The sequence below is a fragment of the Hemitrygon akajei genome, chromosome 26 (genome assembly GCF_048418815.1).
Source record: "Hemitrygon akajei chromosome 26, sHemAka1.3, whole genome shotgun sequence".
NCBI classification, from domain to species: Eukaryota; Metazoa; Chordata; class Chondrichthyes; order Myliobatiformes; family Dasyatidae; genus Hemitrygon; species Hemitrygon akajei.
This window is the reverse complement of record NC_133149.1, coordinates 11,408,802-11,436,212: the sequence shown is the minus strand read 5'-3', so window position 1 is coordinate 11,436,212 and position 27,411 is coordinate 11,408,802. Positions and strand designations below refer to the sequence as shown.

The 27,411-nt window shown below is 44.4% G+C and overlaps 1 protein-coding gene across 1 annotated transcript in view; it reads left to right on the top strand.

Moving 5' to 3' along the window:
* LOC140716751 (A disintegrin and metalloproteinase with thrombospondin motifs 8-like) overlaps positions 1-9,782 on the top strand; it is a 40,994-nt gene extending 31,212 nt beyond the window's left edge. Inside the window, 2 exon segments of the mRNA XM_073029576.1 lie at positions 1,882-2,057; positions 8,221-9,782. Of these exon segments, the coding sequence (XP_072885677.1) occupies positions 1,882-2,057; positions 8,221-8,959 (915 nt within the window). The 3' untranslated portion in view covers positions 8,960-9,782.
* Positions 9,783-27,411: the final 17,629 nt, after the last annotated feature.

Below are 27,411 nucleotides of genomic sequence, written 5' to 3'. Positions count from 1 at the left end.
ATGCAACTGTATCTAGTTAGAAACTGTTGGGCAATAGTCTCCTGTCCCAACTAATTGGCAGTGTCCCAAATAAGTGAAGGGAATCTGGGGTATTTTCTCAATTTTTGTTCTTTAAGGGTTGTCCCAAATAAGTGGCTGCCATGATTAATCGATGGCCCAATTATCTGGAATCCAACGTACATTTCTTATTAACAGGAATCCACTGTACATTTTACTTTCAAAGACTTCTATCAGAAAATTTCAAATATTTACACAATGCCGGCTGATAATGTAGTGGCACCCACACCAGACCATGAGCCGAGTGGTCCCAGGTTCGAATCCAGCTGGCTGTTTGCACACTTCCCGTCCGTGGTGGGTTGAGCACTGAGCTAGTAACTTGGGCTTGTAAAAAGAAAAAAAAAGGCAAAATGCTAAAGAAACAGCAAAGGTTGTCGCCCAATGCACCACAAAGCGCAGAGAGGAATAGCAACAGCAGCTATAATAAAACGTGGATTTAAAAAAAAAATTATATAAGACTAATACTTGTTACCTGAAATGTCAAATTCTGAAAATCTGCAGTTTTATTCAAATGGATTAAATTGTGATGTCCCATAAATTCTCACACTCATTTGTCCTAAATGTGACTTCAGTTGCTACTCAGTCATATTTCCCTCCCACCATTCCAGCCATATGGGTTTCACCGTACGTTTTGATGTACATGTGACATATAAAGCTAATTGTCATCTTTGAAATTGGGACTATTCCGTAGAGAAACCCATTAAAGAACCCGAGCTTCAGCTTTCCCACTGGAGATGGTGATGTCCTTTGCTCCCAATTTCTTCAAACAGTTAAGATGAGTCGTCTTTCAAACCAGTTAAAAGAGAACATTTAATACAGGTCTGATTAATTTCTTATGTGTTAGTTAAATAGGTTTTCTAGTTTCCTTCAGTACAATTATTGCTTCCAGAAATATGTGACTATTTGAAAACACTTGCCAATATAATTTGACAATTGTAAAAGATTGCAATTACAGAATTCTCTGAATTCTGTATATTAAAGCTTTGCAAACAAATGTTATGTTATAAACTTTTCATCCTTTGAGACATTACAAAAAATTAACTCGTACAACATGCTGGAGGAACTCAGCAGGTCAGGCAGCATCCGTGGAAACAAGCTGTCAAGGGTCTCAAAGGGTCTCCGACCAAAACGTTGACTGCTCGTTTCCATGGATGCTGCCTGACCTGCTGAGTTCCTCCAGTGTGTTGTACGTGTTGCTTTGACCACAGCATCTGCAGTGTACTTTGTGTTTACAGAAAAATAACTTCTAACTTGTTTTCCCAGGAAGGAATGTACTCCTCCATAGGGCATCATTGTAGTGTAACAGTTAGCGGAATGCTATGACAGTTCGGAGTTCAATCCTGGCGTCTTCTGTAAGGACCTTGTATGTCCTCTCCGTGACCATGTGGGTTTCTTCCGTGTGCTCCAGTTTCATCCCACACCGCAAAGACTTTCCAGTTAGGTTAGTTGGTCATTTTAGGTTGTCCTGTGATTAGGCTAGGGTTATATTGGGATTGCTGGTAGCGTGGCTCAAAGGGCCAAAAGAGCCAATGATGCGCTGTTTCTCTAAATAAATAAATAAATACTTATGAAGGTTACCAAGAGGTTGTATACATAAAAATTGGGTTTTATGTAAGGTTGCTTTAATATCCTGTGGGCTTCTGGATAAGCGATGCATTTGTAGATGGAATACTAATTCAGACCCTCCCCACCCCTCTTCTCTGTTCAGCATCTCATAATCCATCCTTAGACCAATGAATCCTTGGGAGCAGCCAGATATTGGGCATCAGTGTATTTTTGGCAATGAAATTTAAACCTAATTTCAGCAAATTCTTGGTGTTGCAGGTAATTGATGGCACTCCATGTGGCCCAGAAACCACGTCGGTTTGTGTCCATGGTCAGTGTGTGAAGGCCGGCTGTGACCACGTCATTGGATCCAGTAAGAAGTTCGACAAGTGTGCTGTTTGTGGTGGGAATAGCTCGACATGCAGGAAGGTCACCGGCTCTCTGAACAAATCTAAGTAAGTCCATTTCTACAAATAGTTCTGTATGGGTAGAGTTGTAGAGCACTACAGCACAGAAACAGGCCCTTTGGTCCATCTAGTCCATGCTGAATGATTTTCAGCCCAGTTCAATCGACCTGCACCCATACTATAGCCCTCCATATCCCTCACATCCATGTACCTATTCGAGTCTCTCTTAAATGTTGAAATCAAACTCACATCTGCTGCCAGCTCGTTCCACACTCGCACCACACTCTGAGTGAAGAAGTTTCCCTCATGTTTCCCTTAAATATTTCACCTTTCAAAGTCAAAGAGGAGACAGATTCTTTGGTCCTACTTGTCCATGCCAACCAAGATGCCCATATTCCTCTAAGCTAGGTGTTCCCAACTTTTTTTTATGCCATGGATCTCTATGATTAACCAAGAGGTTTGTGAACTCCAGGTTAGGAACCCCTACTCTAAACCTTTCCTGACCATCTACTGTACCTGTCAAAATGGCTTTTTAAATGTTATTGCAATGTCAGGTGGTGGGGTGGAGATACATCCCTACCAAAGGAAGTATAAGGCACTCGTCCCTCCGCTAGCCTGCAGGTCACCCTTGGGCAAGGTGTAACACCTGGTTATCTCCCCTACCACCATATCCCCACCCCCCGCATCCCCTTTCGGGGTCACATGAAGCCATGGGAGCAGGTGGGGGATGGTCATATGAGCAGCTGGTGCATATCACAAGTCCTGGTTATGTGACAATGCAGACAATCTCGGAAGAGTATTGATAATGGCTGGGGTCACCCATCTTGTAAAGACACTGCCCAGAAGAAGACAATGGCAAACCATTTCTGTAGAAAAAAAAATTGCCAAGAACAACCATGGTGAAATAACATGATCACCCATGTCATACGACATGGCACACAATGATGATGATCACAAACAAGAGAAAATCTGCAGATGCTGGAAATCCAGAGCAACGCACACAAAATGCTGGAGAAACTCAGCAGATCAGGCAGCACCCGTGGAAAAGAATAGAGTCGACGTTTTGGGCTGAGACCCTTCTCCAGTCCTGCTGAAGGGTCTTGGCCCGAAATGGCAACTCTACTGTTTTCCATGCATGCTGTCTGGCCTGCTGAGTTCCTCCAGCATTTAATGTGTGTTACTGATGATGATGATATCATTGTACAGACCTTGACTGCTTCCTCTTACAGCAGGTTCCATTTACCCAGCACTTTCTATATGAAGAGGTTGCCCATTCTAAATCTTTCTTTAGGCCCTTCCTAAATCTTTCCCCTCTCATCTTAAACCTCTGCTCTGTAGTGGCTAATTTCCCAACCCGGGGGGGGGGAGAGAATTAGCGTTATGTTTATTATCACTGACCTACTGTATGTCATGACATTTGTTGTGTGGCATTAAGAGTGCAAGACATAAAAGTTACTGAGTTGCAAAAAAGTAAGTAAATTATAAATAAAACAGTAGTGTAGCAGTTAGTGTAGTGCTGTTATTGCATGAGAAACCGGGGTTCAATTCCTGCCACTGTCTGTAAAGAGTTTGTACGTTCTCCCCATAACCACATGGTTTTGCTCCGGGTGCTTCAGTTTCCTCCCTCATTCCGAACGTGTACAAGTCAGTGGGTTAATTGGTCACGTGGGTGTAATTGGTCGATGCAGGCCTGTTACTGTGTTGTATAAATAAATGCAAAGAGGTCGTGTTCATGCAGTCACCAAATCAATGCCCCTCATGATCTTACACATCTCTAGGTTACTCCTCAGCCAACACTGAATAAAGTCCACCTAACCTCTCATAACTCAGGCCCTCAAGTCCTGGCAAAATTCCACATCAACTTTCCAATGAGTGAAATCCTAGAAACATTCAAAAGATGTCAAAACTATTCTAAATATCAGTAGTAAAACTATTTAACAAAAAACAAGTGCTGGAGGAACTCGGCAGGTCAGGCAGCATCTATGGAAATGAATAAACAGTCACTGTTTCGGGCAAAGACTCTTCTTCAGGGCATAATATTTTTTTAAAAAATTGATTTTAGCTAAAAATATACCAGATTGAAAATTTATTTACATGAAATTAATAAATAATTTGTTAAAACCACTCCACAATTGTACATGGAGAAGTATCTGCTTAAAAGAGCTGATGGTGTGGCAGTGAGTTGAGCTGCCTCGAGGACCCTTGCTCGATCCCGATTTTGGTTGCTGTCTGTGTAGAGTTTGCACATTGCCCCTGTGGTCAGTTTCCTTCCACATCCCAGGAACATGCTGGTACATTGACTTGCTACTATGAATGACACCTTGGTGTGGGCAAGTGATTGAGGAATCAAAGAGGAGTTGGTGGAGACAAGTGAGAACAAGTGTTGGGGCTACAAAAAAATCTGGAGGAGGTGGTATGGATTTGTGAGATTTCTCTGGGAGCTGGCACAGCCTTGATGAAACAAGTGGCCTTTAGAGTCATAATTAAGAGATGAATGCAGATGAGGGTGGTGGGGTGGAGATTTAAGGTGCTTCTTTTCCCCGCTAGCCTGCAGGTCACCCCTGGGAGAGGTGTAGCAGTCAATCAGGGTCACATGAAGCCATGTGAGCAGGTGGTGGATGGTCGTATGAGCAGTTGGTGAAAATCATAAGTCCTGGTTATGCGACCACTGACGCCAGGCAGACAATCTCTGAAGAGTATTGATAATGGCTGGGTCACCCATCTTGTAGACTCCACCCAGAATAAGGCAATGGGAAACAACTTTAGAAAAATTTGCCAAGAACAATCATGATCATGGTGACTGTGATCGCCCATGTCATATGACACGTCACATAATTATGTTAATGACAGTGTAGATGGGGTAAAAGTGTTTAAAATTACACTGTGAATCTGAGGTTGTTAAATCTTTTAATGCCAGTGCCTTAATGCTGAACTTGCAGGAAAAGAAAATTGTTAAATCACATCTGGTGAACTGAGGCCCCATTATTGGAAGGGAATTCAAGTTTTGGAAAGGATGCAATTAAGAGCTGTTGATAGAATTACAGGAGAAAGAGAAGAGAAAGATTCAATCTTTTAAGCCTTTTCTAAAACAGGAAAAGGAATGGAATTAAAGGGTTTTTCAAAATTTTACAAGTTAGGATTGTAAACAAAATGCTGCTCCATATTTAACCTACAATATTTAGCTGCAAACATGACAATAAGACAAAGGAGTGGAATTAGAGTTAGGTCACTCAGCCCATTGAGTCTGCTCAGCCATTCCATCATGGCTGATTTGTTATCCCCCTCAATCCCATTCTCCTGCCTTCTCCCCATAACCTTTGATGCCCTGACTAATCAAGAACCTATCAAACTCCACTTTAAGTATATCCAATCGCTTGTTCTCCACAGCCATCTGTGGCAATGAATTCCATAGATTCACTGCTCTCTGACTAAAGAAATTCCTTATCTCTGTTCTGAAAGGATGTCCTTGTACTGAGGCTATGCCGTCTAGTGCTAGACTCCCCCAGTATTGGAAAGATTCTCTCAATGTCCACTCTGTCTAGGCCTTTCAATATTTGGTAGGTTTATGAGATCCCCTCCCTCTATTATTTTGCTTTTAGTAAACCCAATGACTTGGCCTCAACAGGTGACTATGGCAATGAATTCCAGATATTCACTACACTCTGAAAGAAATTCCTCCTCATCTTTGTTCTAAAAGGATGTCCTTCTATTCTGAAGTTGTGCCCTCAGGTCCTAAACTTCCCCACTATCGGAGATGACCTCCCCACATCCACTCTATCCAGGCCTTTCAATATTTGGTAGGTTTCAATGAGATCCCCCCTCATTCTTCATTTTAATTATTCCCAATGACTTGGCCTCCACAGCTGACTGTGGCACCAAGTTTAATTCCTACAAGTACACATTAACTAATTATTTGATTTTTTTTGTAATATTGTTTGAATATGTCAGAATATTAGAGATTTTGAAAACACAAGCTACTGCAATAGAGGGAAAGTAACAATATTTCACCAGGATGATTCTGGGAATGAGTATGAATTTTGCAGATTAGGCCTGTACTCAAGTTTAAGACTTCGATCACATTACTGAACCATACAGAATTTGTGATGGTCTAAAGGTAGCTTTGAGTTGGCATTTTCTGGCTGGGCCACAGCCTCAGTAAGGGTTGTCATACAGGATTTAGAGAAGAAGAAATTTTTTCATCTAGACTTAATGAATCATTGGAATTCTTTGAGTATTACGAAGACTCTGTTTCTAAGTATATTCAAGGCCAAGTGACTGGAATTGAGGAATTTGGAATTGGTACAGGAAAGAGACACTGAGATAAAAAGCCAAAACTTTATTGAAGAGTCAAGCAGACAGTAGGAACAAGATGGCAGCCTCCTGCTCTTCCTTTTCTTATTGTCCTCGGTGTATTTGATTTGCCAGATAAGCCAGCAGCTAGTATGGTTTGGTGATTTTGGTGGGTGGGAGTTGTTCTGGATCCCCCACAAGATGGCAGTCCATGCATTACCACCACAAGATGGCATTTGTGTGTATTGCCATCTCACGTTACCATGTGACTGGGCCAATATTTTGCAGAGAGGTGACAGCAACAGGATTAACAATCATTATGTTTGGACTGTCCCCACATCCTCATGTGGGGAAACTGGTCCATTATTTCCACTGGTTAGTTACACATCTCAATGTTAGTGAAACCAGTCTGACATGTATTCACATTGGTTATTAGAGCAGAAGATCCTCAGCCTGTACCTTGCTAGGTGAAAAAGGCAAATAGCAGTATCAGGTTTAATATCACTGACACTTGTCAGGAAATTTGTTGTTTGATGGCGCAGTGCAGTGCAATACCAAAAGTACTATAACTTACAATGTTATTTTTTTTAAATAAGTAAAAAAAGAGAGCAAAATAGTGAGGTAGTGTTCACGGATCTTTCAGAAATCTTATGGAGAGGAAAAAGTCATTCCGAAAACATTGAGTGTGTGTCTTCAGACTTCTATAGCTCCTCCATGATGGTAGTAATAAGACAGAGTATGTCCTGGATGGCGAAAGTCCTTAATGATGGATGCCACCTTCTTGAGGCATCACCTTTTAAAGATGTCCTCAGTGCTAGGGAGGGTAGTGGTCAGCTTTTTCTGATCCTGTGCACTGGTGTTCCCGTACCAGACAGTGATGCAACCATTCAGAATGCTCTCCACAGTACATCTGTAGAAAGACACAAAGATGCTTTAAACATTTTGAAAATGAAGCATGTGGAAAGGGAAAAGATTGTATTAGAGAAGACCAGTGCAGCTGAAGAGCTCGCTTGAATGCAAGCAAAATAGACTGAATAGTTCTAACATAAGTAAAGACTTTGCATGCCCCATCTGGTCCTTATTAGTCTACTTCTGGAGTGAATTAGGGCTTGCAAGCTAGTTGGATCTTAACTGTACAGGCATAACATTACTGAACAATAGGCAGATTCTGTGCATGAGCTCATCATTGCATCAAATTCAACTTCCAAAGGTTAGATTTATTTGTCACATGCACAATGAAACGTACAATGAAAGGCATCATTTGCATCAACTCAAATTAGTGAGGACTGTGCTGGGCAGCCCACAAGTGTCGCCACACTTCTGACACCAACATAGCACGCCCACGACTTACCACCTAACCAGTATGTTTTGGGGAAATGGGAAGAACCTGGAGCAGCTGAAGGAGACCCATGCAGTCATGGGGAGAACGTGCAGACTCCTTACAGACAGCGGCAGGAATTGAACCCCTGTCGCTGGTGCTGTAAACCATTATGCTAACCACTACACTACCATGCCACCCCAGAGACTGAAGGCCATCTTTCATGCCCTCTTCATACCTAATCCTTACTTGTGTCTGAACTGTATTTCTTACCTTGTGTTATTTTCTTGTTCAAGTAACACCCTTGATACACAGCACCGTGGCAGATAGGAAGCCTCGACAACGGGTAGATGCTGACCAACACAGCACCATAGATGCTGTCTGACCTGCAGAGTTCCTCCTGCATTTTGTGTGTTTCCAGTATCTGTAGACTTTCTTGTGTTTATGTATTTATATTCATTGAGTTTTTTATTTTTATTGTGCTCTTTATCTTGTATTTTTTCGTGTACTGCATCAGATCCAGAGTGACAATTATTCTGTTCTCCTTTACACTTGTGTACTGGAAATGATGAATGCATTAATGGTGTGGCTTTATCTTCCTAGCTATGGCTACAATGACATTGTTACCATCCCTGCTGGAGCCACCAATATTGATGTCAAACAGCGAAGTCACAAAGGAATTAAGCATGATGGGAATTATTTGGCTGTGAAACTGCTGGATGATACATACATTCTGAATGGAGACTATTCTGTGATCACAGTAGAGCAATATATTCCATTTGGAGGGGCTATTCTCAAGTACAGTGGCTCTTCGACCACACTGGAAAGAATTCAGAGTTTCAAACAGCTGCGGGAGCCACTGACAATTCAGTTGTTGTCGATCTCTACCGATGCACTGCCTCCCAGGGTGAAGTATAGTTTCTTCATCACCAACGATGTCTTACTGAGCAAGCAGAAAGCCAAGTCAACCAAGAAATCTCCTAATGCCTTCAAGCAGGCCATCATCTCTCAGTACACTCCTGGAGAGTGGTCCGAATGTTCTCGCAGCTGCGGATCTGGTTGGCAGAGGAGAAACGTGGAGTGTCGGGACAATGATGGCAACGTGTCCTTGGTCTGTAACAAGGCATTGGGGCCAGAAGGCATCAGACCCTGCGCTGATGTACCATGCCCGCTTTGGCAGCTGGGGTCCTGGTCCTCTTGCTCCAGAACCTGTGGCATTGGGGAGAGAAGACAGAGTGTGTTGTGTGTTGAATATACTGGCAAAACCACAGAAGAGAATAAATGTGACCCTTCCAAACGGCCCAAGCCCATGACGGAGGAGTGCTTCCTGCAGGAATGCTAAATGTGGCTACATTTTCTCAGTGGAAAGCAACATCATTAAAAGCCCGTTACTAACTGGATGCAAGCCTGTTTAGTTCCAGATTGTGGTAGGCATGGGCAAATGAGGAAAATGCACTAACTGACTGAATAAGGTCAACTATGTAGACTGGTTTGATGTAGTAAGGTAATAAATACCACTGGTTATCTCCTTTTTGTTGTTTTCCAGAAAGCTATCTACCTCAGTGATGCTAAGAATGTTGCCTTTCACAAGTCAGGCCAACATACTGTAATTGTTTCATATGCTGCTGTCCAGTCTTAACTCTTGACAAGTCGGCCATTGCAAGGGCGACAAACCTGTAATCATATTAACTGTAATTTAATTAAGGTACTGTCTGTAATAGTTTAATATAGTACACCCCACACAAGAGTGTGTATTTTATAGAAGATTTTAATAGCAATTCAGATGTAGCATTCCAATGTTGTATATAGTGTACCTGAAGTGTCATACCTTCAATGAAGGAGAGTAGGTACTTTTAAGCTTCCTTTCAAAGCTATTTATTTTTGTACAGGTTTTATTTTCACATTGTTTTATTTTAAATAGATGCTGCTGGTACAACCCAAGGGACGTGTTTTCCTCATTCATAGAGTTGCTTACTTTGTGCTCCTGTGTAACAAATAATAAGAATTCAGTCAAAGTGGGAGCTAATTAAAATCTGCTCAATATTTTATTTTAAAAATATTATAAAATCTTTGTATGAACATTGCCACCTTAGTACTGCAGAATTTGCTTTGTCTACAGCCTTGTTTAACCTTGCACAATAAAAGGATTTTAACTTCCAATCTAACTCCTGTCATTTTGATTTTTATTTCTTAGACTATTTTTGTTTTTGCCTCTCTGACATCTCTATTATCCCTGCTGTTTCATTTTTAAGTGGCACACACAAAATGCTGGAGGAACTCATCTTCCCACTGTTTCCTTAACAATCTTTGCTTGTAACACAAACACAAGATTGGGCAATGCTGGAAATCCAGAGCAATACATACACAAAGTGCTGGAGGAACTCTGCAAATCCAGCAGCATCTATGGTGAGAAGTAAACACAGACAGACAGTCAGACATACTTTATTGATCCCGGGGAAATTGGGTTTTGTTACAGTCGCACCAACCAAGAATAATGTAGAAATATAGCAATATAAAACCATAAGAATAGACATTCTGGGCTGTGACCCTTTATCAGGACTGGAAAAGAAGGCAGAATAAGAATGAGGAGGAGGGGAAAGAGTACAAGTTAGAAGGTGACAGGTGAGACCAGCTGAGGGAAAGGTAAGTGAGTGGGGGAAGGGGGGTAAAGTGAGAAGTTGGGAGGTGAGATGTGATTCCTTCACATCCCTTTACCATTTCCACCTATTCCATCCCAGGTTCTGAATTCATCTCCCCTCCCCCAGGCACTCATCTTGCCCCTCACCTGGTCTCACCCAGCATCTGCACAACCTCTTGTGTCCATGTTACAAACAAAGGCTGTGAAGGAAACACTGGTGAGATGGGAAAGATATGAAACAAAGGGATCCAAAGTGCAACTTCTTCAGATGGATGGAAGTGAGTATATGGAATGAGCTGCCAGGGATAGTAGTTGAGGCAGATACAATAACACCCTTTATAAGGATAACAGACAGGGCAAATATAAACAGGCTTTTTCCACTGAGGTTGGGTGAGACTAGAACTAACATGGGTGAAGGGTGAAAGGTGAAATGTTTGAGAGCAATATGAGGGGAATCATCTTCACTCAGAGGGTGGGTGAGTGTTTGGAAAAAGCTGCTAGCAGAAGTGGTGTGTTACTCTGGGTTTCCAGCATCTGCAGAATCTCTTGGGTACCAGTTTAAAACTAGTAGTCATTTTCAGTTCTTATTTCATACAGATTATGCAAAATCCTTGTTTTTAAGCATGTCAACATAAGTCATGAATTTGGACAAGTTTTCTGAGGAGTTGGCTTTGGCTGTGGGCAAACAGGCAAAGCAAATATACACTTAGTGGCCATTTGATTAGGTACCTCCTATATCTAATTAAACTGGCCACTGAGTGTATGTTTGTGGTCATCTGCTGCTGAAATCCATCTACTTCAAGTTCAACGTCTTGTGCGTTCAAATATGCTCTTCTACATGCCAATGTTGTAACACGTGGTTATTTGAGTTACTGTTTCTTTCCTGTCATTCTTGAACCAGTTTGGCCATTTTCCTCTGATAACTCTCATTAACAAGGCATTTTTGCCCAAAGAATTGTCACTCACTAGATGTTTTTTGTTTATTTGTTGCACCATTCTCTGTGAACTGAGACCGTTGTGTGTTAAAATCCCAGATCAGCTGTTTCTGAGGTACTCAAACCACCCCAACAGTCACTTAGATCACATTTCTTCCCCATTCTGATGTTTGGTCTGAACAGCAACTGAACCTCTTGACCATGTCTGCATGCTTTTATGTATTGAGATGCTGCCACATGATTGGCTGATTACATATTTGCATTAACGAGCAGGTAGACACAATACAGTAGTCACTGAGCATAAATGTTAAATTTCTGCTGCAGACAATTCATCCAAAAATAAGTTTCCTGCGGGCACAGGTACTTGGCTGTGGACAAACAGACAAAACAAACCTACAGCATGTTGGAAGTTCAATTAGTGAACCGTTCATTACCTACTGGACCCGAAGCCATAATAGTAATAGCAAGTCAATGAAGGAGTGAGTATAAGACAGAGTTCCTTTGTCAAATTTGTCTCTGTATATTTCTTCCGTTTTCCTTCAGGCAGTCAAAGATCGAACTGCAATGCCAATAAAGCTGTGCTAAGCCAAGAAAGTGAAAGATAAGCTACTCTTGGTTCTTGCTGACCAGTTATAGTGCAGTCACATCTATCAATAGGTGGCTTACCCACTTTTAAAATTTAGTCTTACTGCTAATTCCTTTCCATAGATGCTGCCTGACCTGCTGAGTTCCTCCAGCATTATTTATAAACTGTTTCTATCTTCATGCTTATCAAAATGTCTTTTAGAGTCATCGAGTCACAGAAACAGGCTTCTCGAAGGAGTATTAATCTGCATAGTCCAATCCACCTGCACCCGGATCGTAGGCCTCTATGCCCTTAACCCATGTTAGTTCCGGTCTCACCCAACCTCAGTGGAAAAAGCCTGTTTGTATTTTCTCTGTCTATAGGCCTTAAAAAGGTTGTTATTGTATCTACTTCTACTACTCCCTCTGCAGGCTCTTTCCATATACTCACCTCCATCCATGTGAAGAAGTTGCACTTTGGATCCCTTTGTTTCAAATCTTTCTCATTTCACCAGTGTTTCCTTCACAGCTTTTGTTGGTAACATGGAATCAAGAGGTTCTTTTGAGGCTAGATATCCAGAGTAATACACACAAAATGCTGGAGGAACTCAGCAGTTCTGACATGGAGAGGAATAAAGAGTCAACATTGCAGGCTGAAACCCTTCTTCAGGACTGACAATAGACACTAGGTGCAGGAGTAGGCCATTCGGCCCTTCTAGCCAGCACCGCCATTCACTGTGATCATCGCTGATCGTACACAATCAGTACCCCGTTCCTGCCCTCTCCCCATATCCCTTGACCCCGCTATCTATAAGAGCTCTATCTAACTCTCTCTTGAATGCATCCAGAGACTTGGCCTCCACTGCTTTCTGAGGCAGAGCATTCCACATATCCAACACTCTCTGGGTGAAAAAGTTTTTCCACATCTCTGTTCTAAATGGCCTACCCCTTATTCTTAAACTGTGGCCTCTAGTTCTGGACTCACCCATCAGCGGGAACATGCTTCCTGCCTCCAGTGTGTCCAATCCCTTAATAATCTTATATGTTTCAATCAGATCCCCTCTCATCCTTCTAAATTTCAGTGTATACAAGCCCAGTCGCTCCAATCTTTCAACATATGACAGTCCCGCCATTCTGGGAATTAACCTTGTGAACCTACGCTGCACTCCCTCAATAGCAAGAATGTCCTTCCTCAAATTTGGAGACCAAAACTGCACACAATACTCCAGGTGGGGTCTCACCAGGGCCCTGTACAGCTGCAGAAGGACCTCCTTACTCCTATACTCAATTCCTCTTGTTATAAAAGCCAGCATGCCATTAGCTTTCTTCACTGCCTGCTGTACCTGCATGCTTGCTTTCATTGACTGATGTACAAGAACACCTGGATCTCGTTGTACTTCCCCTTTTCCTAACTTGACTCCATTTAGATAGATAGATAGATAGATACTTTATTCATCCCCATGGGGAAATTCAACTCTTTTCCAATGTCCCATACACTTGTTGTAGCAAAACTAATTACATACAATACTTAACTCAGTAAAAAATATGATATGCATCTAAATCACTATCTCAAAAAGCATTAATAATAGCTTTTAAAAAGTTCTTAAGTCCTGGCGGTAGAATTGTAAAGCCTAATGGCATTGGGGAGTATTGACCTCTTCATCCTGTCTGAGGAGCATTGCATCGATAGTAACCTGTCGCTGAAACTGCTTCTCTGTCTCTGGATGGTGCTATGTAGAGGATGTTCAGAGTTATCCATAATTGACCGTAGCCTACTCAGCGCCCTTCGCTCAGCTACCGATGTTAAACTCTCCAGTACTTTGCCCACGACAGAGCCCGCCTTCCTTACCAGCTTATTAAGACGTGAGGCGTCCCTCTTCTTAATGCTTCCTCCCCAACACGCCACCACAAAGAAGAGGGCGCTCTCCACAACTGACCTATAGAACATCTTCAGCATCTCACTACAGACATTGAATGACGCCAACCTTCTAAGGAAGTACAGTCGACTCTGTGCCTTCCTGCACAAGGCATCTGTGTTGGCAGTCCAGTCTAGCTTCTCGTCTAACTGTACTCCCAGATACTTGTAGGTCTGCCTTCCTGTTCTTGCCACCAAAGTGGATAACCTCAACATTTATCCACATTAAACTGCATCTGCCATACATTTTCCCACTCACCCAACCTGTTCAAGTCACCCTGCATTCTCATAACATCCTCCTGACATTTCACACTGCCACCCAGCTTTGTGTCATCAGCAAATTTGCTAATGTTACTTTTAATCCCTTAATCTAAATCATTAATGTATATTGTAAACAGCTGCGGACCCAGCACCGAACCTTGCGGTACCCCACTGATCACAGCCTGCCATTCCGAAAGGGACCCGTTAATCACTACTCTTTGTTTCCTGTCAGCCAGCCAATTTTCAATCCATGTCAGTACTCTGCCCCCAATACCATGTGCCCTAATTTTGCCCACTAATCTCCTATGTGGGACTTTATCAAAAGCTTTCTGGAAGTCCAGGTACACTACATCCACTGGCTCTCCCTTGTCCATTTTCATAGTTACATCTTCAAAAAACTCCAGAAGATTAGTCAAGCATGATTTTCCCTTCATAAATCCATGCTGACTCGGAGTGATCCTTCTACTGCTATCCAAATGTTTCATAATTTCCTCTTTTATAATTGACTCCAACATCTTTCCCACCACTGACATCAGGCTATAATTCCCTGTTTTCTCTCTCCCTCCTTTCTTGAAAAGTGGGACAACATTAGCCACCCTCCAATCAGCAGGAACTGTTCCTGAATCTATAGAACATTGGAAAATGATTACCAATGCATCCACGATTTCTAGAGCCACCTCTTTAAGTACCCTGGGATGCAGACCATCAGATCCCAGGGACTTGTCAGCCTTCAGACTCAACAGTCTATCCAACACCGTTTCTTGCCTAATATAAATTTCCTTCAGTTCATCCTTTACCCTAGTTCCTTTGGCCACTATTACATCTGGGAGATTGTTTGTGTCTTCCCTAGTGAAGACAGATCCAAAGTACCTGTTCAACTCATCTGCCATTTCCTTGTTCCCCATAATAAATTCACCCGTTTCTGTCTTCAATGGCCCAATTTTGGTCTTAACTATTTTTTTTGCTATTCACATACCTAAAGAAGCTTTTACTATCCTCCTTTATATTCTTGGCTAGTTTACCTTCGTACCTCATTTTTTCTTGGCGTATTGCCTTTTTTGTTATCTTCTGTTGCTCTTTGAAAGCTTCCCAGTCCTCTGGTTTCCCGCTGATCTTTGCTATGTTATACTTCTCTTTTATTTTTATACTGCCCTTTACTTCCCTCGTCAGCCACGGCTGCCCCTTTCTCCCCTTAGGATCTTTCTTCCTCTTTGGAATGAACCGATCCTGCACCTTCTGCATTATTCCCAGAAATACCTGCCATTTTTGTTCCACTGTCTTCCCTGCTAGGGTATTGTTCCATTGAACTTTGGCCAGCTCCTCCCTCATAGCTCCATAGCTCGCTTTTTTCAACTGTAATACTGACACATCCGATTTTCCCTTCTCATTCTCAAATTGTAGGTTAAAACATATCTGTGGTGAACTACATATACCTGTCTGTACACGCCCCTCTGCTGACTGCTCCTGTGGCCCCTCCCACTGACCGTGGCTCCTCCCACAGACCCCGGTATAAAGGCAATTGGAGGCACTGCTCCTCCCTCAGTTTCCAGGATGTTGTGTGGTGATCTCTTGCTGCTAATCGTGGTCTCTTGCAGCTAATAAAAGCCTATCGTTCGCCTCCCGTCTCAGAGAGTTATTGATGGTGCATCAATTTTATTTACACCCAGATAAATTGGACATTGATCCTCAATCTCCCGAAGCAGCCATTGCCTTTGAACTCTGGCTTGCATGCTTCCAATCGTACCTGGAAGAGATTCGCGTGACTGAGTCTGCTATCATGCACAGAGTTCTCCTCTCCAGAGTCAGTCCGCGGGTATACTCCCTAATCAGGGACCTGCCGACCTACCAAGGGGCACTGGACACCCTCAAAAGACAGTACCTGCGGCCGGTGAATACCGTCTATGCAAGACATCGCTTAGCGACGTGGCGGCAGCGGGCCCGAGAGTCGAGCGCTGAGTTTGTCCGGGCCCTACAGACACTCGTGCGGGCCTGCGACTGCAAAGGACTGACGGCAGAACAACATGCGGAGCTGCTGGTACGAGACGCCTTCGTTACGGGGATCAGGTCAGTGTACGTGCGCCAGCGGTGCTGGAAAACGCCGATCTTACCTTACAGTCGGCGATTGAGCTGGCCGACACGCTGGAGGATGCTCTGCACAACACTGATGCTGTCCAGCCGTGCGATCTCCCGCCAGTCCCATGGACACTGCAGAACCCGCCACCCGCCGGTGAATCGACCACAGCTGCTGCCACTCGCAAGTCTGTGAACTCCCTGCAACCCTCCGGCGAATCGACCATGGCTGCTGCCAGTCACACAACCGCGCAGTGTTACTTCTGCGGACTCGAAAAGCACCCCCGAAAACGCTGCCCGGCCCGAAAAGCTACCTGCTCCAGCTACGGAAAGAAGGGCCACTTCGCCAAGGTCTGTAAGTCTGAACCATGAGTGGGGTCAAGCAGCGCCGCATGCAAGGCATGGGGGTCGCCATCTTGGTCGCCGCCATCTTGCCTGCCCGCCTCGTGCGAGGCATGGGGCGGCCATCTTTGTCAGCGCTACCTCGCCCCGCCTCCGACCCACGGGTGCTTACTGGGCACCAAGACAGCGATTCAACTCTGGCCTCTGTAACCCTCAACCAAAGCGCTCCACACCAGCTTGCAAGTTCAATGATGGACATCCTGGTGGAGGGGAACAGGACTAGCTGCCTGTTTGACACGGGCAGCACTGAGAGTTTAATTCACCTGGACACGGTGCAACGCTGCGGACTCGTGACACAGCCAGTAAGCCAGAGGGTCACCATGGCTTCTGGATCGCATTCCACAGACATCCGGGGGGGGTTGTGTAGCGACACTGGTGGTGCAGGGCACAGAATATCGGGACCTTGTGTTACTGGTCATGCCTCAACTGTGTGCCCCTGTGCTATTGGGGCTGGACTTCCAGAGCCACCTGAAAAGTGTGACAATGGAGTATGATGGGCCCCTCCCACCAATCACTGTCAGGAATCCTCAGTTTTGTGGGACTTCGTCATATACCCCGTTACTGACCACACACACACACCGACCCACACATCCCACCCAACACCATGCCAACAGCTGCGCTACTGACACCACTTGCAGCCTCTCCACCCTCAAGATCCCTCCCCCACCGCTGTTCGCCAACCTGACCCCCGACTGTAAACCTGTGGCAACTAAAAGCAGGAGGTACAGCGCGGGGGACAGGGCCTTCATTCAGTCAGAGGTGCAGCAGCTGCTCAGGGAGGGGATCATTGAGCCAAGCACAAGTCCTTGGAGGGCCCAGGTGGTCGTTGTTCGGACTGGGCAGAAAAATAGGATGGTCGTGGACTATAGTCAAACCATCAATAGGTTCACGCAGCTTGACGCGTACCCCCTACCCCGCATCGCGGATATGGTCAATCAGATAGCCCAGTACAAGGTGTACTCGACCATAAACCTGAAATCCGCTTACCATCAGCTCCCCATCCACCCGGAGGGCTGCCCCTACACTGCCTTCGAGGCGGGCGGCAGGCTCTATCACTTCCTGCACGTCCCCTTCGGTGTCACAAATGGTGTCTCTGTCTTCCAGAGGGAAATGGACCGGATGGTGGACCAGTGCCAACTGAAGGCCACATTCCCATATCTGGATAACATCACCATCTGCGGTCACGACTGGCAGGATCACGACACTAACCTCCAACAATTTTTCCAAGCGGCCAAAGCTCTTAACCTTACCTATAACAGGGACAAGTGTGTGTTCGGAACCACCCAACTTGCTATTCTTGGGTATGTCGTGGAGAACGGGGTCATTGGCACTGACCCCGACCGTATGCGCCCCCTGTTGGAACTCCCCTCTTCCCAGCACCCTCAGAGCCCTCAAACGGTGCCTGGGTTTCTTTTCCTATTACGCCCAATGGGTCCCTCACTACGCAGACAAGGCTTGCTCCCTGATCAAGTCCACCGCATTTCCCCTCTCAGCCGAGGCCCGCGCGGCCTTCAGCTGCATTAAAGGGGACATTGCCAAAGCAACGATGCATGCGGTGGACAAGACCATTCCCTTCCAAGTAGAGAGTGACGCCTCCGACTTTGCGCTGGCTGCTACCCTCAATCAGGCAAGCAGGCCAGTAGCATTCTTCTCTCGTACCCTTCAAGGCTCTGAACTTCGGCACTCCACGGTGGAGAAAGAAGCCCAGGCCATAGTGGAAGCTATTAGGCACTGGAGGCACTATCTCGCCGGCAAAAGGTTCACCTTGCTGACCGACCAGCGCTCAGTTGCGTTCATGTTTAGCAACCAACAGCGGGGCAAAATCAAAAATGATAAAATTTTGCGGTGGAGAATGGAACTTTTCACCTACAACTATGATATCCTGTACCGGCCTGGAAGGCTCAATGAGCCCCCTGATGCCCTATCCCGGGGAGCGTGTGCCAGCACGCAGCTCGACTGGCTATACGCCCTCCATGCAGATCTTTGCCACCCGGGGGTCACCCGATTTTACCATTTTGTGAAAGCCCGGAACCTGCCTTACTCCCTTGAGGACATCAGGACGATGACCAGGGACTGCCAAGTCTGCGCTGAGTGCAAACCGCACTTCTACCGTCCTGAAAAGGCACAACTTATCAAGGCCACCCGCCCCTTTGAGCGGAGTGTCGACTTTAAGGGCCCCCTTCCCTCCACCGACCGCAATGTCTACTTCCTCAACATTACCGACGAGTACTCGCGGTTCACCTTTGCCATCCCCTGCCCCGATACCACTGCCACGTCCGTCATAAAAGCCCTGCGCCAGTTCTTCACTCTGTTCGGATATCCCTGCTATATCCACAGTGATAGAGGGTCCTCCTTTATGAGTGACGAGCTGTGCCAGTACCTGCTGGCTAGGGGCATTGCTACTAGTCGGACCACGAGTTATAATCCCCGGGGAAATGGACAGGTGGAGAGGGAGAATGCCACAGTGTGGAAGGCCACACTTTTAGCCCTTAAGTCAAAGGGGTTGCCGGTCTCTCGATGGCAGGAGGTCCTCCCCGAGGCGCTCCACTCCATCCGCTCCCTGTTATGCACATCCACCAATGCCACCCCTCATGAGCGACTCTTTTCTTTTCCCAGGAAGTCTGCCACTGGGATCCCTGGTAGGCTCCAGTACAAGCTGTTCTAAGAATCCATCTCGGAGGCACTCCACAAACTCCCTTTCTTGGGGTCCAGTACCATTCTGATTCTCCCAGTTTACCTGCATGTTGAAATCCCCCATGACAACTGTATCATTACCTTTGCGACATGCCAATTTTAACTCTTCATTCAACTTACACCCTACATCCAGATTGCTGTTTGGGGGCCTGTAGATAACTCCCATTAGGGTCTTTCTACCCTTAGAATTTCTCAGTTCTATCCATACTGACTCTACATCCCCTGATTCTATGTCCCCCCTCGCAAGGGACTGAATATCATTCCTCACCAACAGAGCTACCCCACCCCCTCTTCCAATTGTCCTTTCGATAAGATGTATATCCTTGAATATTCATTTCCCAGGCCCTGTCCGCTTGAAGCCATGTCTCAGTTATTCCCACAACATCGTACTTGCCAATTTCCAACTGAGCCTCAAGCTCATCTACTTTATTCCTTATACTTCGTGCATTCATATATAATACTTTTAATTCGGTACTCCCCTCTCCTTTCATATCAATTCCTATTTCACTTGGCCATACTGTATGATCTCTTCTTGAGCTTTCTACTCCATTGATTCTGTTGTCCTTTTTAACTTTTCTTATTTTCACTTTCCCTTTAACTCCATTCTTTTATTTCCAGTTCATCCCCTCCCCCCACTACTTAGTTTAAACACATCCGTGTTGCAGTGGCAAATCTGTCTGCCAGAATGCTGGTCCCCCATCTGTTAAGGTGCAACCCGTCCCTTTTGTACAATTCATCCCTACCCCAAAACAGATCCCAGTGGTCCAAGAATGTAAATCCTTGCTTCCTGCACCAGTTCCTCAGCCACACATTCAGATCCATTATCTCCCTGTTCCTGCCCTCTCCAGCATGAGGAACTGGAAGCAAACCAGAGATAACCACCCTGGAAGTCCTGCTTTTCAGCCTTCGTCCGAGTTCTCTGAAGTCCTGCTGCAGAATGTCCTTCCTCTTCTTCCTGATGTCATTTGTGCCGACATGCACTACCACTTCTGGCTGTTCACCTTCACCCTTGAGGATTCCCTGCAATCGGTCCGTGATGTCCTGGATCCTAGCACCAGGGAGGCAACACACCATTCTTGAATCTCGCCTGTTGCAGCAGAAACCCCTTTCCGTACCTCTTACTATGGAGTCCCCTACTACCACGGCTCTTCCTGATGTCTGACTCCTCAGCTCTGCTTCTGCACCAATTTTCAGCTCGCAGACCTGTCCGCCTCTCAGACTGGCAGTATCTTCTGTCCTGACAGCTTCCAAGAAGGTGAACCTGTTTACGAGAGGTACATCCCCTGGAGTTTCCTTTACTTCAAGCATCCTTTCCTTCCTCATCGTCGCCCCCTTTCTCTCTTCCGGTATCCTCGGTGTAACGACCTCACTGCAGGTCCTGTCCAGAAAACCCTCGTTTTCGCGGATAAACCTGAGGTCATCCAGTTCTTTCTTCAGTGCTGCAACATGCTCCTTCAGAAGCTGAATCTGGACACACTTTCCACAGCTGTAGCAGCTGGGGGCACCATCAGTGTCCCTGACCTCCCACATCATGCACGTAGCACACTGAATCAGCTTAGCGGTCATGTCTTCACCCTCTGCAATTGTGCCTTGGCGCCGAAGACTCTTGAGCCAAAGACTAGCACTTTTCACACCAGGCACTTCCCTCGACCAGGCCGCTTCCCGACTGGAAAGGAAGGGGGAAGAAGCCAGAATAAGAAGGTGGGGAGAGCTGAAGGAGTATGAGCTTTCAGGTGATAGGTAAGAACAGGTGAGGGGGAAGATGAGTGGTTGGGGAGGGGATAGGTAGAAATGGTAAAGTTCAGAAGAAGAAGAAGGAATCACCCGTCACCTTCCCGCTTCATCCCTCCTTCCTCCACACAGCTACCTTGCCTTCACCTGGTCTAGCTTGGACACCTTTTCCTCTCCCACCTTCTTATTCTGTCTTCTGCCCCCTTCTTTTCCAGAGCTGATGAAGGGTCACAGCCAAAACATCTATTCTTTATCTCTCTTCATAGATGCTGCCAGATCTGCTGAGTTCCTCCAACATTTTTATTACTCTGGGTTTTCAGTTTTTATTTCAAGCAGATTTTTCAAAATCCTTGTTTTTAAGCATGTCAACATGTTCAATTCATCCAAATGCAAATTTCCTAAGGAGTTGGCTTTGGCTGTGGGCAAACAGGCAAAACAAATATACACTTAGTGGCCACTTGATTAGGTACCTCCCGTATCTAATAAGGCAGCCACTTAGTGTATGCTTGTGGTCATCTGCTGCTGAAACCCATCCACTTCAAGGTTCAACGTGCCGTGTGTTCAGAGATGCTCTTCTGCTCACAATTGTAACATATGGTTATTTGAGTTACTGTTTCCTTCCCGTCAGTTTGAACCAGTCTGGCCATTCTCCCCTGACCTCTCTAATTAACAAGGTGTTTTCACCCACAGATCCACCACCCACAAGATGTATTTTTGTTTATTTATCACACCATTCTCTGTAAACTTCAGAGACCGTTGTGTGTGAAAATCCCAGGAGATCAGCAGTTTGAGATACTCAAACTACTTCACCTGGCACCAACAATCATTCCACTGTCAAAGTCACTTAGATCACATTTTTCCCCATTCTGATGTCTAGTCTGAACAACAATGGAATATCTTGACCATGTCTTCATACTTTTATGCATTGAGTTGCTGCCACGATTGACTGATTAGATATTTGCATTAACGAGCAGGTGGGCCCAATAAAGTAGCCCTGAGCATAAATTTCTGCTGCAGACAATTCATCCAAAAGCAAGTTGGATGAAGCAAGAGGGCACGGGTCTTTGGCTGTGGTCAAACAGGCAAAGCAAACATACAGTACATTGGAAGTTCAACTAGTGAACCGTTACCTACTAGACCCAAAGCTATAATAGTAAGAGCAAACCATTGAAGGAGTTACTATAAGACAGTTCCTTTGTCAAATTTGTCTCGGTATATTTCTCCCATTTTCCTTCAGGCAGTCAAAGATCCACTGCAATGCCAATAAAACTGTGCTGGCCCAAAAAAAAATCCTTTTGACTTCAAAAAGGGAACAGTGCCTAAGATGAGTAGTATGAGCTGCCTTAATGACTTTTGCACAGTAGCACTCACATCTACGGTGATGAATTACTTTGAGAAGTTGGTCATGGCTAGAAAGAACTCCTGCCTCAGCCAGGCCTGGAACCACTGAAACTTGCCTATCAGCACAATAGGTCTACAGCAGATGTAATCTCAATAGCTCTTCACACTGTGTTAGATCACCTTGACATAACAAACACCTATGTCAGGATGCTGTTCATTGACGATAGCTCAGTCTTTAACACCAACCATCATTCTGACAGTCATGATCAATAAGTTACAGAACCTAGCCTCTGTACTTCCCACCGCAGTTAGATCTTTGACTTCCTAACTGGAAGACCACAATTTGTGTGGATTGGTGATAATATGTCCTTTTTGCTGACAATCAACTCTGGTGCACCCCAGAGATGTGTGCTTAGCCCACTGCTCTACTCTCTCTATACCCATGACTTTGTAGCCAGCTAGAGCTCAAATGCCATCTATAAACTTGCTGATGATATAACCATTGTTGGTAGAATCACAGATGGAGATGGGAGGGTGTACAGGAGCAAGATACTATTTACCAACTAGTGGAGTGGACACCAGCAACAACCTTGCACTCAATGTCATTAAGACAAAAGAGCTGATTGTGGACTTCAGGAAGAGTAACACGAGGGAACACAAACCAATCCTAATAGAGTGATCAGAAGTTGAGAGAGTGAGCAATTTCAAGTTCCTAGGTGTCAATATCTCTTCAGGATCTAACCTGGTCCCAACATATCAATGCGGCTATAAAGAAGGCAAAACAGCAGCTATATTTCATTAAGAGTCTGAAGAGATTTGTCAAATAGAACACTTGAAAACTTCTATGGATGTACCGTGGAGAGCATTCTGATAGGCTGGTATGGGGGAGGGGGGAAGCTACTGCATTGGATAGAATATTAATGTGGAGGATAAGTTCAAAGTCAATTAGTTATCAAAGTACATATATGTCAGCATTTACAACCCTGAGATTCATTTTCTTGCAGGCATACTCAATAAACCCAAAAATCATAATAGAATCAATGGAAGTCCACCCAACTGGGTGTTCAGCCAGTGTGCAAATGAAGATACACTGTGCAACTACAAAAAGAAAGAACAGTAATTAATAAATAAACAATAAATATCGAGAAAACGGGCTGACAAGTCCTTGAAAGTGAGCCATAGGTTGTGGGAACATTTTGATGATGAGGCAAGTGAAATTAAGTGAATTTATCCCCTTTGGTTCAAGAGCCTGATGCTCAGGGGTAATAACTTCCAGTCCAGGGATAAATTTAGCCCAATGGTTTAGACAGATTATTGAATTTCAGCAGCAGACAGCAGATGAAGTTTGGCATTAGCAGGATGTTCAGCTCTCCAGCGCAAACTTTTTACCAGACATTCACAATATATCTCAGCTTTTAAATATAATCAAGTCAGAAGCGATGAAACCCACTGAGTACGCTCCCTAATAAACTTCCCTCACAAATGTTTTTTTTCAGTGTCCTAGTCATATATCTATGCATCAGCATCTATAGAGAGGAATAAAGTCTGTGTGATGGACCCTTCATCAGGATTGGCCAATCTTGACCCGAAATGTCAACTGTAGATTCATTTCCATAGCTGCAGCCTGACCTGCTGAGTTCCTCCATCATAATTTATAAACTCTTTCTATCCTTGTACTTAACCAAATGTTTTTTTAAGAGTCATAGAATCACAAAAAACTTCAGTACATTGGGGAACTATTAATCTGTCCAGTCTCATCAACCTGAACCCGGACCATAACCCTCTATACTCCTCCAATCCATATACATACCTATCCAAATTTCTCTTAAATGCTGAAATTGAACCTGAATCCACCACTTCCGCTGGAAGCTTGTTCCAGACACTCATCCACCCTCTGAGTGAAGAAGATTCCCCTCATATTCCTCTGAAACATTTCACCTTTCACCCTTCACCCATGTAAGTTCTAGTCTCACCCAACCTCAGTGGAAAAAGCCTGTTTATATTTGCCCTGTCTGTTATCCTTATAAATGATGTTATTGTATCTGCCTCAACTACTATCCCTGGCAGCTCATTCCATATACTCACTTCCATCCATCTGAAGAAGTTGCACTTTGGATCCCTTTGTTTCATATCTTTCCCATCTCACCAGTGTTTCCTTCACAGCCTTTGTTTGTGACATGGACACAAGAGGTTGTGCAGATGTTGGAAATCCAGAGCAAAACATAAAATGCTGGAGAAACTCAGCAGGTCAGGCAGCATCTATGCAGAGGAATAAGGGGTCAACATTTCAGGCTGAGACCCTTCTTCGGGACTGGAAAGGAAGGGGGAAGAAGCCAGAATAAGAAAGTGGGGAGAGCTGAAAGAGTACAAGCTGATTGGTGAGACCAGGTGAGGGGGAAGATGGATGGTTGGTGGAGCGGAGATGAATTCAGAAATTCGGAGGGGAAAGGTAGAAAGGATAAAGGGCTGAAGAAGAAGGAATCTCTTCTCACCTCTGAGCTTCTCATTTCATCCCCCTTCCCCCACCAACCTACCTAACTTTCACTTGGTTTCATCTATCACCTTCTGCCCTCTTTATTTCCAGTCCCAATGAAGAGTCACAGCACAAAATGGCCATTTGTTTACTCCACTCCCGAAATGCTGCCAGATTTGTTGAGGTCCTTCAGCATTTCATGTGTGTATTGCTCTGGATTTCCAGCATCTGCAGAACCTCCTGGGTTCCAGTTTAAAACTGTTCTAGTCATTTTCAGTACACATTTCAAGATTATTCAAAATCCTTGTTTTTAAACATGTCAGTTTTGAATTTGGGCTATTCATCCAAATGCAAGTTCCCTGAGGGGATGTGGCTTTAAGTCCATAAGACCATGATATAAGAGCAGAATTAGACCATTCAGCCCATCGAGTCTGCTCAGCTGTATCATCAGAGCTGATCCATTTTCCCTCTCAATCTCCTGCCTTCTTCCTGTATCTTGCCTTGCCCTGACTAATCAAGAATCTCTCAACCTCAGCCTTGAATATACCCAATGACTTAGCATCTTCAGCTGCCATCTGGCAACGGATTTGGCTGGGGACAAACTGGCAAAGCCTCATGTACCGAATAAAGTGGTTTCTGAGTGTATGTTCATGGGCTTCTGCTGCTGTCACTCATACTTTTCAAGGTTTGGCAAGTTGTGCATTCAGAGATGCTTTTTCACACACTACTGTTGTAACTTGTGGTTATTTGAGTTATTGTCACCTTCCCGTCAGCTTGAACCAGTCTGGCCATTCTCCTCTGACCTCTCTTAGTAACAAGACATTTTCACCCACGGATCTGCCCCTCTCTGGATGTTTTTTTTAAATTTTTCACACCATTCACTGTAAACTCCAGAGACCATTGTGTGTGAAAATTCCAGGAGATCAGCAGGTTCTAAGATACTCAAACCACCCCATCTGGCACCAACAATCATTCCACGGTCAAAGTCACTTAGATCATATTTCTTCCCCATTCTGATGTTTGGTCTGAACAACAACTGAACCCCTTGACTATGTCTGCATGATTTTATGCAGGGAGATGCTGCCTGCCACGATTGACTAATTAGATATTTGCAGTATCGAGCAGGTGGGCCCAATAAAGTAGCCACTGAGTGTAAATCTTAAATTTCTGCTGCAGACAATGCATCCAAATGCAAGTTTCCTGAGGGCACAGGTACTTGGCTGTGGACAAACAGGCAAAGCAAACCTACAGTGTGTTGGAAGTTCAATTAGTGAACCGTTCGTTACCTACTGGACTCGAAGCCATAATAGTAATAGCAAGTCAATGAAGGAGTGAGTATAAGACAGAGTTCCTTTGTCAAATTTGTCTCGGTATATTGCCCTCCTTTGTTGTTTCAGTCCAAGCCCCTTATTCAGGCTGGGAAGGAAGTGCAAGGAAGTCAGAATAAAAGGGAGGGGGAGGGGAAGGGGTACAAACTCGAAGGGGACAGGTGAAGCCAGTTGGGGATGAGGGTGAGAAGCTGGAAAGTGATAGGTGGAAAAGATAAGGGGCCTAAAAAGAAGTAATCTGATAGAGGAGGAGAGTGGACCATTGGAGGAAGGGAAAGAGGAGGGAACCCGGGGGGATGGAGAGGCAGGTGAGGAGAAGGGAAGATATGAGAGGGGTACCAGAGTGGGGAATGGAAAAACAGGTAAGGGGAAGGGGGAAAATATTGGAAGTAGGAGAAATTGTGTTCATGACATTAGGTTCGCAGTTGTAACATGGAAGTGTTTCTTTTTGTAAAAATATAGTTGAAATTATAATGTATACATTGATATATGTAGCCACTAAAGCATTCAGTAAATTGTATGCAGGCATATTTACAAGTCCTGCAACTCTATGGATGATCTCTTAACAATGTTTTTTTAGGGAGGATATTGACGACCATGTATGAAATAAAGTATAATTTTGTTCAGTTTTCAGTTGAGTAAAAGTTCTAAGTTCCACAGGGAAACCAGAATCTTTACACATTTTTTTGCATAAATAAGGCACCATTTCTTCCAGGAATTTGTTTTTAATCACAGTGCAATAAATAATTAAAGATGAGCTAATTGTTTATTCGGCACATGTACCTCAAAAGATACAGTGAAATATATCTGTGTTAAGGGCCAACACAATCTGAAGATGTTTTGGGGGCAGCCCACAATTGTCATCCATGCTTCCAGTGTCAACAAAGCATGCCCACAACTTAACATCGTTGGACTGTGGGAGGAAACTGGAGCTCGGAGGAAACCCAGACAGTCATGGGCAAAATATACAGAGAGCGGCAGGAAATTTGCCTTGATCAATGGCGCTATAAAATGTTGCACTAGCTGTTCTATCGAGGCCTTTCAATATTTGATAAGTTTCAATGAGATCGCCCCTCAGTCTTCTAAATTCCAGCAAGTACAGGCCTAGCTCCATCAAACGCTCCTCATATGTTAACCCTTCCATTCTCATAAACTTTCTTCAGACCAAGGATTCACAACCTGGAGTCCATGGATCCTCGGTTAATGGTAGAGTTCCATGGCGTAAAAAAGTAACCTCTGCGCTAGATGCTCTCTAATGCCACCACATCTTTTCTTAATCGCCCAAAGCTGCTCACAATACACCAAGTATGCTCTGACCAATGCCGTATAAAGCCTTAGGGAACAACCTTCAATGAAATCAGGTATAAACAAATATAACCAGGTGACCACTGAATATTACTTTTTATTGTTAAAAGTGTACTTATGTATTCACCTTGGTAATA